The sequence below is a fragment of the Phyllopteryx taeniolatus genome, chromosome 16 (genome assembly GCF_024500385.1).
Source record: "Phyllopteryx taeniolatus isolate TA_2022b chromosome 16, UOR_Ptae_1.2, whole genome shotgun sequence".
Classification (NCBI taxonomy): Eukaryota; Metazoa; Chordata; class Actinopteri; order Syngnathiformes; family Syngnathidae; genus Phyllopteryx; species Phyllopteryx taeniolatus.
Window position 1 is genome coordinate 21,046,336 of NC_084517.1, and position 14,473 is coordinate 21,060,808.

General features: G+C 44.0%; 1 protein-coding gene and 1 long non-coding RNA gene across 3 annotated transcripts in view; both read right to left on the reverse strand.

Annotated features, from left to right (window-relative positions):
- Positions 1-9,208, reverse strand: part of LOC133466635 (uncharacterized) — a 32,488-nt gene extending 23,280 nt beyond the window's left edge. The window contains exon 1 of the long non-coding RNA XR_009784988.1: positions 8,744-9,208. This is a non-coding gene — a long non-coding RNA (uncharacterized LOC133466635). The remainder of the gene's footprint in view (positions 1-8,743) is intronic.
- Positions 9,209-9,476: 268 nt separating this feature from the next.
- Positions 9,477-14,199, reverse strand: LOC133466634 (peripheral myelin protein 22-like). Of its 2 annotated transcripts, XM_061750575.1 has the most exons (6): positions 13,745-14,199; positions 12,779-12,914; positions 12,112-12,201; positions 11,379-11,472; positions 11,157-11,297; positions 9,477-10,524 (listed from the first exon to the last, which is right to left on the reverse strand). In XM_061750575.1, exons 3-6 carry the CDS (start codon positions 12,187-12,189, stop codon positions 10,367-10,369), a joined length of 471 nt encoding a protein of 156 aa, XP_061606559.1. In that variant the 5' UTR covers positions 12,190-12,201; positions 12,779-12,914; positions 13,745-14,199; the 3' UTR covers positions 9,477-10,366. The 2 variants fall into 2 exon arrangements, with proteins under 2 accessions (XP_061606559.1, XP_061606558.1); XM_061750574.1 differs by lacking the exon at positions 13,745-14,199 and having other exon boundaries at positions 12,779-13,099.
- Positions 14,200-14,473: the final 274 nt, after the last annotated feature.

The window sequence follows — 14,473 nt, forward strand, 5'->3', positions numbered from 1 at the left end:
TGTCATAACACATTTACAGCAGGGCATTATTGCTGCTAGGTCCACTTATTAGCGTTGCACAGTTAAACAATTCACGTCTCCTTCTCTGGTCGTCGGCAGCGAGCGGTGACCCGTGGCTCGGGTCTCCGTGACGTGCTCGATATCAGCGGAGACAGCGCAGGCTAATTCAATTATTCCCACGCTGATACGCTGAATAGTCGGCGAAAAGGCTGCACGTGCTTATTTGGTCTACTTTACTCGCTTGTCTTAGCTTTTGTTTCCAGACTGCTGGAACACATTACAGCGTGTGTTTTTTTTTCACAATTTAAAATCGTTTCCAGGTGTCTTGATAAAATGTCTGACATTTTATACCCCTTATTTTGCTTATATTAGCCCGTTTTGAAGGGGCGGTGCTGTCTCATGCAGTGTTTTTTTTTTTTTTTTTTTTTTTTTTTACAAGCAGCCAGCATGTCGTGCATTTTCCATCATGGAATCAGCGCTTGATATTACCAAATTGTTGAATTACTTTTCATTTAGTGGACACATAACCAAACTCTCCCTTCTCCACTTTTTCCTTTGTCCTCTTGTCCTCCAAATGAACACACACACACAAAATAACATGGCCTACAGTGTAAAAGCCTGTTATGAAGCAATTAGTCTTTCCCAAAGCTTCTTAGGACAGGCAGCAAGTGTGCCCACTCCAGTTTTCTTCATTTAGTTTAAAGGCAAATGTAACAGCACTGACTCATCCTCCATCTTTGTTGAATACATTGACTGTGTTTTTAGTTGTTTGTATTTCATCAAGGCTAGGGTGAACTATGCGTGCCGGGGTTCGGTCGACAAACCTGCGGCAGGTTTGCCGTGTAGCCACCTGGCTTGTGCACAAACAAACAGAAATTAGGCTGTAAATACAGAGGAAGCTTAAAATGTCCAAAATCTGCAGGAAAGCATGCCTCATGGGGAGTGACAGCATGCGATACATCAGCAAATATCATGAAGCTTCAATTCAATGCGCATCTTTTTGTTTTGTACTGTCTCATTACAGTAGGATGCCAGTAATGGCAAAGAGGAGAAATATGATGTCGAACATGGAACCACCCATGGAAATTTTGAAGACATAGCAGTAGCATAGCAACAAAACAAGTACGTCTGTCCTGGTCGCGCTGTATTAATTAATTCAGCTTCAATGATTTCCAATGGGGTTTTTAATTGGGAAGTCAATCAGCATCCCAGAAGGGGTTTTGTAAATGACACGTACTCCATGTAACACAGCTTTCCCAAGACATACATTGTCTCTTTCGAGACAATGTCCCATAGAATTTGTCTGTGAGCTCCTACGAAGAAACTAGCTCTCTCAAAGGCTTTGGAAAGAAAAGCTCCGGGACAAAACGTACACACAATAAGTCCTGGATCAGAAGAGAAAACAAGCCAAAGGTCCAGAAAGAAGAAGTCTTAGATGTTGGACCTTGCAGGTTCCACTGGAGTCCCAATAAGGAGACGTGGCTGAAAAGGCACAGAGTAAAGGTGTGCCTTTGTTTACTCCTTCACGTCCGCTGCGGGGACGGTTTTACGGCACGCTCCCATTTACGAGGCCCAGGGTGCTCATGGGAAACGGGAGGCAGGGACGTGTGACTTACAGTCCTGTCGCTGCTTAATCAACCTGAGAACAAACTGACCTCTCTGATTAACCGAGGAGCACGATGAATGCCCTCCTCCCCCTTCAGTGTTTTACAGCCAGTCTATTCTCTCGGTGAGTTTGAGTGCTCAATGAGTAATTAGTGCTGTTGTATCAAAGTGATTTCAGTTCACAAAGTCCTCATTTGTACTGCAGAACCTTCAATGTCGACTTCAATCTGTTCTGTGACGACGTGCGCGTTCTAATTTGTTCAGATTTTAAAGCAACATTTTCCATTTAGATGAATATTTGGACTAATCCAAGTAAAGGGGGTCAGTTTACGACATACGCCATTTCAAGGTTATGAATGGCACGCCATGAACTGGTTTGCACGCTAGCGTTACAATACTTTGTCATGCGGCATAAGAAGGACTATTTTGTATTTGTGGCTTAAAAGGGTACAAATAAATACAAACATTTATTGTAATTATGCATTTAGTGGTGCATTAGTGCAAGACTACGACGCATTCCTAATTGCGTACCAATTCAGGTTGCAACACAATCGTAGGAAGAAAACTCTTCCATAAACCCAGGATCCCTGCATGCAAGCCTAAAATGAAATTGAACCACAAATGAAATGTAAAAATAACACATAACTCTTGAACCTCTATCACGCCACGTGAAAAGCTAGCTATCGGCTAGTGTGAGAAGCTAACTCGGCAGCCTATATCTTTATTCGTTATTGTAAAACAGTCTCAGAATGTCGCAATCAAAGTCCTTTGTTCGTAGAAGCAGTCTGTGGCTATCGAGCTTGCCGCTAGCACATGAAGCTAATAAGTTCTTTATTCACAAAAGGAGTCAGTGGCTAGTGCGAGAACCCTTTTGTCGAACAACACAAATGGGACTCAAAAGTTCCGTCAAAGTACCATGTTCACAAAAAGCTGTCAGTGGCTAACTAGCTAGCAGGTGGCACAAGAAGCTAACTTAGCAGTCTGTATCTTCATTGCTCGTCAAACAGCACAAATACATGTGACTCAAAGCCTGACAATATCACAATCCAAGTCCTTTGTTTACAGAAGCAGTCAGTCAATGGCTAACTCGCCATCTACTAGTTTGAGAAGCGAAAGTCAAAGTCTACATCGCCGCCACTTGTCAAACAGCACAAACAGATGAGACTAAAAGTAACAGAATATCCAGCTCGAACTTTTTTTTTTTTTTTTTAACAAACGCGTTCATGGCTAACCAGCTTCCTAAACAAAGTGTTTTCGTTCAGAAAAATCTTTCTAGCATTTTGGCCACTCCCACACATCTAAATAAGGTAACCAAAATATTCGGAACCTTTGATTTTGGCTGCTTGCCATTGAAGTTTGAAGCCGTCACGCTTGACTTCACAGGCCAAACAGCATCAGTGTGTGCGCATGCGTGCGTGTGCGTGTGCACGCGCAGGTTGAAAGGTTAACTGGCTCATTAGCCGATACTCTTTATGATACAGCTAATGATCGCCATTGTTTGCCAGAAGGAATCCAAAGAACGCCCCACTTTCAAGCCCCCTGCTAACAATTGTGACATTAAAGAAGTCTTTTATTTTCCCCGAGTTGTAAACAGTCATACCTTGATAGGTAGTATAAACTGCTAGTCAGGTACATTCCAGACACTTAGGGCACACCCCTTTGGAGGACAAGAATTTTTATTTTTTTATTTTTTTGTGGTGAGGCGTTTGAAGTGTTTCGTGCTTAGCCGCAACTCACTCACAAGTTGAGACTTTTCCCAAACGCATTTGTAATGTCTGTAGCCTTGTGCGGGCCTGTGGCAATTGCTCTGAGGTATTAAATCAGACGACGTGCAAAGGGCGCTTGTTTTCACAGCCCGCTCTCACGACAGTATACAAGGATTGCATGCCAAAACTAATACAAACTAATTAGTAGAAAAAAAATATTGATTAACGACTATACTTGGGGGGGGGGGGGCACTTTAAAATTAGGGCAAAATCTAGAATATTTGTGACAATTTAACACATTATAGTATTTCTACATGTGTTATTTTGTGTGTTAAAATACATTTCAAATGTGTTTAAAGACTTTTAATAAATTTACATGTATTTCAATAAGTTTAAATGTGTTCAGTTTTTTTTTTATTTTTTTTATTTTGTTTCTCCAACGCTTGGATTTTCATCTCTTGAAGGCAGGACTGGAACATATCCCCCCATGCTCATTACTACAAATGAGTAAATCACCAATTAATAAAGTATTCATAAAGCCTGCGTCATGGTACCTTTGTAAAGTGGAGCCATGTTTGCACAAGGACGGCTGGAGGTAAACCTTTTGTGCCATTAACGCGGATTCCATTACAACTAAAACGCACGTCCTTACTGAGCGAGATGTGGCTAATCATTAGCGAGGAGGGTCAACAAGCGCTGACCATTCTGCCTTTACCAAGTCGCGAGGGGTCGGTGAGCGCGTGTTTTCCACGTCGAGCGATGTGGCCGCACTGCGGCGCAGCTGGTTGGATGACAAGATGGCGTGACTGTCACTATTTGGGGAGGGGTGTTGGGAGGGTTGGAGCGGAGATGTCTCCCTTCAACACTGTCAGCGATGGAGGTTAACAAGATGTATATGCAGGTGCTTACTACTGTTTATAAGTTTATGTCAGCACCTTTAGAAAGGCCGCCCACACTGTCTTGGCTTTAAAGTCTGAGCAGACATTTGATGATCTTTTAAATTTGGAATTTGTGAAGGGGAAAAATAAACTCAACGTAGGCCAAAACTTTGCCCCAGCAGAATAAATTGGAATCGAGTCCCTTGAACCACGGAGTGTAAATCCAGCCACCGTCCATGTTTGCCAAAGGTGTAATTGGAGCTTTCCTCACTCCACACTTGACGAGGCCTCTCTGTGATGATCAGTCACCGGTGAAGACCTTGTGGCCTGGGAAGACAAACAAAGGACACCCACGTCTCCGGCGTGGGGAGACTTGGTCCGCCGGCCCGGGGATCGGCGAGGTTGAAGTAACACAGCTACTTCACTCTGACCTCTGATTGAGCCCCTGGCCGCCATCCTTCATTAGATCTAGCACTCACGCTTATTTAACCTCCTGACACATTCGAGGCTGTAAATACCACCCCGTGTCAAACTGAAGACAACATTTTAAAGAGACAAAGCACAGTCATCGGATTTCAACCGAATTTAACCTGTGGAAGATTTTGGATCAAGATGACGAACAACACCAAAAGAAGGTACAGCATCTGTACATGAACTATATGACGCACAGAGCGTAAAACGTTTACCCTGTGAGACAAAGCCCGACTTAGCTTAGACCCGATCGCAAATTAAATCATACTTCGTAAACCGTAGAGATTTGTTCGCTTGTAGACCGATTTCTTTTTCGATAAGAGGGTCGTTCATGTACCGAGGTTGCAGTGTACAGATTCCAGAGAATCATCTGATTGAGGCTGGAGAAAAAGGAGGGACGATTTGCATGAATGGAACCCACCATGTAGCAATTTTGCACACAGTCCAACCCTACCGGTCTTTCTTACATCATTCACTGTATCTGTTGGATCACGCTCCATCCACAGAAACACGCAGATGACACAATCGCATTCTCTTCGCATTTAACCGCATCATGTTTTCTAGTCCTGTTCAGTCCGCCGTGTAATCGCCCCCATGAGCCAGCGCCGTACGCGTGAGCCCCGGCGAATTATCTGTTCCATCTCAAACACAAGGAACGCGTTTGAAGCATGGTTGTTTCAACGCAGCTCTTTCATTTGACTCGGCCTTTGCCGAGGCCTGACAAACACATTGTTGTGTAATTAAAGGAGAAACCTGAGCGCAAAAAGCCGAGGCTTTGTGAATAGAATGTGGCGAGCACACCGTGGCGACATCGAGTGTGTGACAGAAGGGCTACCAAACACATGCGGGGAAGCGCCATATTGAGGCGCCAAATGCGTTTCACATCAAATATTTGTTTGTAAAATGATACAACGGAAGAAATCATCAGTAGGATTTTGGTCCTCCTAAACATCTCTTCTGGCGACAAGTTGATGCACCCATAAATCCAAATACCACTGTTAATACTTTTTGTGACATTCGTGTTCTGTGGTGTGCCGGGAGATTTTTCTGATGTAAAATACGGGTGAGGTTGGTATTTTAAAAAAGTGGCCAGTGACCCATCTCAAAGTGAGAACTGAATGCAGGAACGAGAGCTAGCAGATTCCTGCGCACGGCGGGGGTCTGAGGCAGACACTAGTAGCCGGATTTAACGGCAGGGGAGGCGGGTCAAAGGTGCCCTCAGGTTCCACATGTGCAACTTTGCCCGGATCCTGTCGGCGCTGGCGTCAAAGCGGGCAGCGGGCCGCGCGCTAATGTGTATTAGCAAGACAAAAAGCGCAGAGAGGGGCGGGCGGGGGACGGGCTTTGATTTCGCCTGAGATTTATAGGCGTGATGAAATCAGTGCTGAAAAAGCGGGCCCGCCCTTTTTCTCCATCGTTTCGCCACTTGCGAAGGCCGCCGGGTCGGTTCCAGGGGGAGACACGGACTCCTTCACAAACCACAAAGGCCACACATCTGAAGAGGACACAAGTGAAGGGAAGAGGAGGGCGTGAACATTCTCTGAAGTCCTCACACGTCCCATTGGAAGGAGCCGTCAGCTGGCTCCATTGTGTGCGCCGTCGCAACCGATCGCGCCAACGCATCGCTCGGCTCGGGCAAGCACAAACCCCTTTCACGCCGTTGGCGACGCCGGGTATTTTTCCGTCATTTTCCCGCATTGCAGACTCGACGCTTTTCCACCTTCGGACGTAGTGTCGGAGGCAAGTTGCCACCCGAGTTGCCCCTTTCAAGCGCCCTGTAAAAGCGCACGTATTTCTGTATCAATGGCACTGACGGGTAAAAGGTGAGTAGGAAAGTCAACGCACCTGGCGAATTTCCTCCTTCTTCTAACAGAGCTGTGCTGCCCCTTTCAAACTGTGTGTAAATGTCAACATCGTACCACGTTTCCTCCATGGGACTGTTGCGCATGAATAGCCCCGACGCAGAATGGGGGCGCAAAGTCGAAGTCTTTGAATTTTCAAAGTTGACCAACTCTGCGTTAGTTGTTTTACTCCGGTGCTTTTTTACAGCGGCTAGGCTCTTTACACTTGCCAGTTTCATTCATGAAGGTTTTTAAGATGATTGAAATTGCCGGTTGTTTCCTTTACGGGCGGAGCAGCCTCCGGGAACGGATTGCGTTGTCGTTAAACGGAGCCGTCCTCTCCGTCCCCGCGGTGAAGACCGAGCGGCCCCCGCTGACCCTCCCGGCGACTCTTAAGGTTAACTACGTTTGAAATGGAGCCGTGAGGCCATTATGGATCTCTGGAGTTTTGCCGACACGGCCAATACGTTATGTGCGCCTGCGTTTGAGGTGCGCGCGCTGGGGAGATGAGGCGTGCAGGCGGCCTACAGCGAGCTTGTGTCAAATCAGGCGGCGTGTGTGCACAGATGGCGGATGGGAAGTCGCCGTGTTTATCTTACGTCGCTCCTCTTTTATTTAGTCATCGTGTCGGAGACAGGAAGAGGGAATATTCCTGCCTGTGCCACAGCGTTATATGCAGTGAAGGGAACAACTATTTATTAGATCCCTTGTTGAATTTGTATGTTGGCTTACTCTCAAAGAAAATAGCAGCCTTGTAATTATGATAATATATGTTATGATCGTTTCTTCAAATGTGTTGCAAACTCAAAGCTCCGGCTCCCTCCACAGGTTTTCTACCGGGTTCAGGTCTAGAGACTGGCCGGACTTGAATCCGTTTCTTCTTGAGCCGTTCGTTTCGGCCCTTCTTTACGTCTTGCGACGCTGGGCGAGCCATCTTCAAGGAGGATTTCATTCAAGATTTTTTGGTTTTCTTGGTGACCGAGGTCCCGACTGCTTCAGATTATTAACCAGTTCCAACTGTGTACTTTGAGGCGGCTCCCTTCCTTAGGGTCATCCCGAGGTGACAGCTGGAGTGCAGCTCCACGCGGACGGCAATCGAATCCACATTCGAAAAAATTGCGCCGATAGTTTTGTGAGGCATTCCGGTCTCGGTCTACAATCTCGTTGCTGTCATCTTTTGACACCTCTTGAATCTTGCCCGTGTCGGTAGACATTGAATTGGTAAAAAAATGAATCTCAGAACAGCCGTGCCTGCCGTATGCAAATGACCAGCTGAGAATTGAAGAATTGCTCATTGGTTGATTGTGGGCAGCCGCGTGGCGCGTGGGCACCGGCCAATCTCCGAGTTGCAGCGGATTCAAATACTTATTTCACAATATTTAATAGGTTTTTGATAGTGTTTGATTTTGTTTATAAACAACCATTTAAAAATAGATATATATACATTTCTGTTGCAAGTGAGAAAACATACAAATCCAGTAGGGGATCAAATTTTTATATCTCCCACTGTATTCCTCACACTTGCTCCGATTTTAATTCAGCCTCGTGTCTAATTTTGGCCCAGAGCTCAAAACTCTGCAAGTTTGTCTGTGATGCTCAAAAGTGTAACACATCTAAAAAGTGCTTTTGATCACAGGCACAATCCTCTTTTAATAATCCATGCTGGTGCCAACTTGTGAGCAGATTAATGTCATGTTACTTCACTGGCATTGTGTGTTTGGAACAGCAAACCCAATGTGGAGAAAATGTGACCTTTTGCGCATGGATATGAGAGCTGCAAATGTGTCAAACATAAGTATCACGGAACAATCTAGTCATTGCATAGTTTAAAAAAAAATACATTGCTATATAGTTATAGGGTTTAAAAAAAAAAAAAACAACAAAAAACGGGTAATTGTGTGCACGTGTGTTGCTGGCACTCTCTAGTGGCAATAACCGCTCATTACATTTAAACAAAAAAACAAGTAGGTCGTTTAATTCACGATGGAGTCCTATGCTAAAGCAGTAGTAAAGTCATGATGACAGTAATATATTGAGATTGTATTTTTTTTCTTCCTATTATCGCCTACTGCATTATAAATTGTCATGGTCTTGGTGGTAAATGATAATAAAAAATACAATGAATATAGCCATGTGGAGTGAGGGGTACTGCTCTAAAATAAATGATATGCTTTATTGGCTGGATTACATTAAGCTCATTTGAACGTATTGGACATTGTGTTTGTGTCATAAAGCCACTCACCAGCTGTGCGGTGCCTTCAGAACTCGTTAAACCATTCTGCTTAAATCCCGACGTTGTCGTCCAAAGGATCCACGTGCACAGAAAAAGGAAAACAATCGAAAAACGACACGTTCGTCCGCTCAAAAAAACTTGATGCTACCATGCTAGTCTTCAATTTGGAGCCCTTGTACAAAATGCGACATCAACTAATTCCATTTATCATTATTCCTTTTACTATCAGATTTTATTTTACTTTTCAGTCACTCTAAAAAGAAAAATGAGAAACTATTAGCTAAGTTGTCCAAAGTTTTAATTAAGTATTCGGTCGCCTTCCTTTCTAGTGAGTCGCAGAAGCTGGCACTTAATTGTCATGAAAACGTTCATTTTCACACAGTTTTTGAAACTTTTGTCTCGTTTCAGACAGGCCGCGTTGTTCTTCGGATGGATGATTAGCGTGATTGCATGTGTCTTGGCGGACAAACAGCGACACCCACAGTCGGAAGTGAGAAGTACAGCACAGTCAAGCACTTGCCAGCCTGAGTCCCAAATAAGGGCAAGGGAATTAACATATGAAATGAATTCAGTGTCAATGAAAAACGGAACATTATTTACATTGTGTTTTATTAATTACATGCATTTTGTACAATCAGCATTATAACAGCACGATTTGGAAAAGAAAAGGCTAGTTTTTAATCAAATTAGGGATTTAAGAACAATTCTGACAATTCTTTATAAATTTAAATGAACGGAGAAATTTGACAAATTCGACTCATCCTTTATTTCTCAACAGTGGAAACATTCCAACTTCAAAAAAAAAATGTTCCCCATGAAAATTCCACAATGTTCATGTAAAAATTGTCAGTTATGGAGCGATTGTAGAAATTTACCTCGTCTTTCCACATTTCTACACCGATTCAAACATTAACATCAAATATACATTTTGCAATGCGTGTTTTCAATCAAGTGAACGTTTATTTAGAAGACTATTGACAATACTTGAAACTTTGTGCTAACACAAAGCGAATTAATCACAAGGACAAGACACCGCAAAGTAGATACACAAACATGAAAGAGGCTATACATTTCAAGAATAGTTAAAAAAAAAAAAAAAAAAAGCACCATTTTATCATAACTAAAATGCAACATTTTTATTTGGAGTAAGAAGTAACACAAACACACAAAACGACGCTTCATGATGCAATTGCTATGAGTTCCTTCAGGAAGTACAACCTTTTCAAAGCCGAGGCACATTATTCAAAGCATTAGAAAAAAACAAAACAAAAAAAAAACAACAACCAATAAAACAGGAAGCTAAATATCTGGCGGACGAAGCGACACTTCTTTGGCACAGCTGCATGACGTGTGCAAGACACACACACTCTTCGTAACAACGATGTTAACAACACTATGTACAACACGTAATGTCAAAATGCTATAAATATGTCTAAAAACCACAGACGCTATGTACACCTTTGTACTGTACGGAAGCGACGACAAGTTTGGGTCTTGTCGCGCGCTAGTGATGTCAGTGTGTTTGTTGTTGGTCTGTGGGCAGTAGGCACAGTGCGACGCCTGCTCCTTTTCTTCTTCTTCTTCTTCTTCCTCCTCCACTACTTCTTCCCCCCTCCTCCTCCACGCTCTCCCTCATTCCTTCTTCCTCAGCACGATGTAAATGAGGCCGCTGATGAGGCAGAGCGGGAACGCCACCCAGGCCAGCACATAGGCGTATCCGAACTGCCACTCGGGCACGTCGTCCGTCCTCATCACCGTGTAGATGATGGCGCCGCACATCACAAACAGACCTGCGGTTAGGAAGGAGGCGAGAACATGTTAGCGTCTCCAGCGGTACCTCGCTCGGACGATTTCAAAAATTGTTTTGTCTCGAGTTGCAAGTATAAGTGGCCCGAAGCGAATTACACGTTGTGTTATTTATCCAAACCGTATCTTTAAAATGTGCATTGGTTTAATGCAAAATTGAGTATTACATTATCTGTCTACATGTGCACCGTTTGTGTTCAAATATTCTTTGCTTAAATAGTTAAAAATACCACGTCGATACTAGTGTTGTTCGCCCACCTATGGCATTTCCATTTGTGTGAGCATTAATTTAGCAGAATTAAAAGTTATGTGGTTGTTTTCAATACATGATGTGTATTTCAAGGTGCATTTCTCTGTTTTATGTTTAGATTGAAAACAAAAATCCCCATTTTTTTGCCTGAACCAATGTGTCCCTGACTGTTATTATTTTTAGATATATATATAATTTCATTCATCTCCCCTTCCGCTTATCCTCACTAGTAAACTGCTGTTTGACAATTTAGCCTTGTTAGGCTCACTTTGGCTGTGTACGGTGGCCTTAAGTGTTCAAAAATAAGTCATTTTACCCTGCTCAAGTAACAGCAGCGACCCCGCCCGGGCACGCGAGCGTACTCACTGGCCAAGATCTGGAAGATGGCGGTGAAGAAGAAGCGTCCGCCCTTCACCAGTTTGAACAGTTGGAAGACAAAGGCCACCAGCGAGAAGAAGCAGAAGAGCACGGCCAGGATCATCAGGGCCTGCACCGCCTGGATCCAATCTATAGCCATCGCATACACGCAACATTACATAATCCCGCGTATGCACACATTTTGATTTGCATTGGAACTGGCAAAGGAACCTTCATGGCTGGCAGGAGTGCACTGGTAGACGACGTCATTGGTCAGGCAGTTGTACCACAGGTCCTTGCTGACGTCGCCCCCTACGGTCCAGGACTGGTCAACACAACAACATGATGACATTGGAATTAGCCCACCGCAAAGAAAAGGGCAGTCCACAACATCTGTTGCTAAGCAACAGTTGTCAACAACTTGTAGCAATATTAGGTTTGGAAAGGAAATGAAGATATAGGATGTGCACTAAAATATATTCGAAAAATAACAGTTATGTACTAATTCTATTAAGAGTGTAAACAATAATGGATTGTTTTTTTTTTTACAAATAGAAAAATAATAATTCATTAGAGAGAGCAGCAACACACGTTAGAGTACAATTAATTTTCAAAATTGTAAAATATGAAACACTAAAGAGTGTAAATAAAAGATTTTTGAAGGATGCTAAAAACACAGTATAAGGCTTTTTTAAAGAACTACACTGCAACAAAATGAAATTATATATTTATAATTGATATATGTATTGAACATTATATAGTGAAGAGTGTAAATACTAAAAGATTTTCATTTAAAAGGATTGTTTTATTGTACAAATATTCATATCTGCATCGCAACACTGCATATTACAAAATAAAACATATTGCAAAAAAACACATGTAATACATAATAAACATGAGAGTAAATCAAATTTCCCTTTGAGTAAGCAAAAAGAGCAGAATAAATACATGAATCCGAACTTACACTCGCTGCCGTGGACACAATGAGAAGGATAAGGATGATGAGGTGCAAGATGAGCACTCCGAGCAGGATGAGCAGCATTTTCAAGTATTTCTACGAGGAAACAAACAAACAGAAAAAGAAATCAAAATACAGGAATTCAAAACAACTGCCACGCACTCGCAGGCCTCGGACGATAGAGGGCGACATTTCCTCACTTGTGACCATCAACCGCAATGTTTACTTCTACGAGGTAGTATCTTCTTACATTCCCAACGTCAAAAATGCAAACTACGGGGAAAATGTCTCCTTTCAAATGTTACTTTCTATCCTAGGGAAGGTAGCAAAATATAATAGTGCAACTATCCAAACAAAAAGGAGGTTTAAAGCACAGAAGGTCCAAGTAGTTTTGGAGCGGAAAAAAAAAAAGTGATGGCACTCGCCAAAACTGACGATGAGAAACGCGAACAAACCGTCGTGATATTGATGACACGATCGCCCAAAAATCATCCGTTTAGTATTTAAAGATGTCCGGAAAAAAAGTTCGAGTTAAAGTCCAGCGAGAGGAGGGAAAGTTCCTGCTGCGTGGTTAGAAGACGGAAGAAAAACAACAACAACAACAACAACAACAAGAGGAAGAAGAAGAAGACGACGAACAAGTCAAAAGGTCCTAAAAGTAGTCCAAGCTTACACAAAGTCAAGGTTTCCGTGAAAAGTGCTCGATTGTTGTTGGCTCCTCTCGTAGTCGTCGTCGTCGTCGCTCGCTGCTATTCCAGATGTGGCTCTCACGCCCCAGTCGGACTTTTTCTGGGCCGGAGAACACCGCCCTGTTGGGGCCTGCACGTCACCCTGGAGCACACTCCACTCCACTCCACTCCACTCCAATACACAATGCAACACTTTTTTTTTCAACGCCTCTTCCCGCCCGAGCAACTCAACTGGAAAGCACTCCAAAAGGATTTGCGTGTTCCTCCATTAAAAACACATTTACATGAGTCAAACTGTCAAATTCCAGTGTTTATCAGTCATGCAGACGAGGGACTCACTGTGCCTTTTTTGCTCCCTTGGGAAGAAGGAAAACGAGAAGAAAAACCGGCCCTGCACACCAGTTTGACCAATCAACAGCAATTTGAGTATGCAAATCTATCGTAACAAGTCTCAAGGACCCAAGCGTGAAATTCGACACAAAGTCGTGCATTTTGTTTGACGCAGCCATTTCGGGAGAAGATTCCAGGCCTCGTTCTTTGGCCGACTCGTACCAGGCACGCTAAGTGCGCCCGTGTCATCGGTGACGCATTATTCGACATATCGCTTACTAGGGAAAACGCTCCCAAACCTTGAAATGGCTTGAATTATGATGCCTCATTTACAGCAAAATAATAATAATAAACTGACACCCTCCCTTAACAGGTTTAGAATTGCCTACATTAGTTTCAAGCACAAACTATTGTCCCGGAACTGTGTAATGTAACTTCTTAGCTCCCCCCCAACACACAAAACTCTGAGAGCAGTCGAGTCCATGTGCCTATTTAACATACTTCCTTGACACCGATTGCTACTATGCTATTAGCTGGGAATAGCTGAGGATAGGTTCCACGGAGACAAAGACACAAATAGTTCACTGTAGTAAAGCTTCAGGCTTTCTGGATGTACGTACAATATGTCAGTACTTGAACGCCGGCATGTACGTGGGGCTAGCGGCGGCGAGTCCCGGGCCTTTATCAAGCGCACATGTCCGACGGCGAGCCGGCCCTCCGGAGGCCCCTGCGGAATGCCTACAACGCCTTGTTGCTCACCCCCCCACACACACACACACAAAAAAGAGGCGGGTTGCGCCAGCTCGGGGGAGTTAACCCGGCGCATCGCGTTTCGGTCACGCTACGCCGACGGAGCCGAGCGACGTCATCCATCCTCGGCGCATTCCTGCGTGACAAGGCCCAAAACGAAACAGGCGTCTTTGGAGCCTTGCTGCTCGCGTTCGTGCCTCTCCGCTTTGCGCCATCGGCTCATCGGGTGGATTCCTGCGGTGCGCGTGTGTTTGTAAACAGGCGAGGAATGCGCGCAGCGCCGCCCGGACCTTCTGTGGGTTGTCGGGTCGAGACGGTGCCCTGCGCCCTGGTACAGCTGGAGGGGGCACGCGGCATGATGTAACGCTCTGCGCTTCTGCTCTGCTCCCACCGCACTGATGCAACACTGCGGACGCACAGAGAAGAGCGCAAGACTGTCAACACGATTGGCGTGCAAGCGAATACTAACTTTTCTTTGTAGAGTTTCATTTTATGATCAATATTGTGTTAAGAATATATTAGGGCACCAAGTCTTTGAGTAGACTACATCCAAGGATAACATTTCCAGAAGGCATCCATTGCACTCTGGCTTTCTGAAG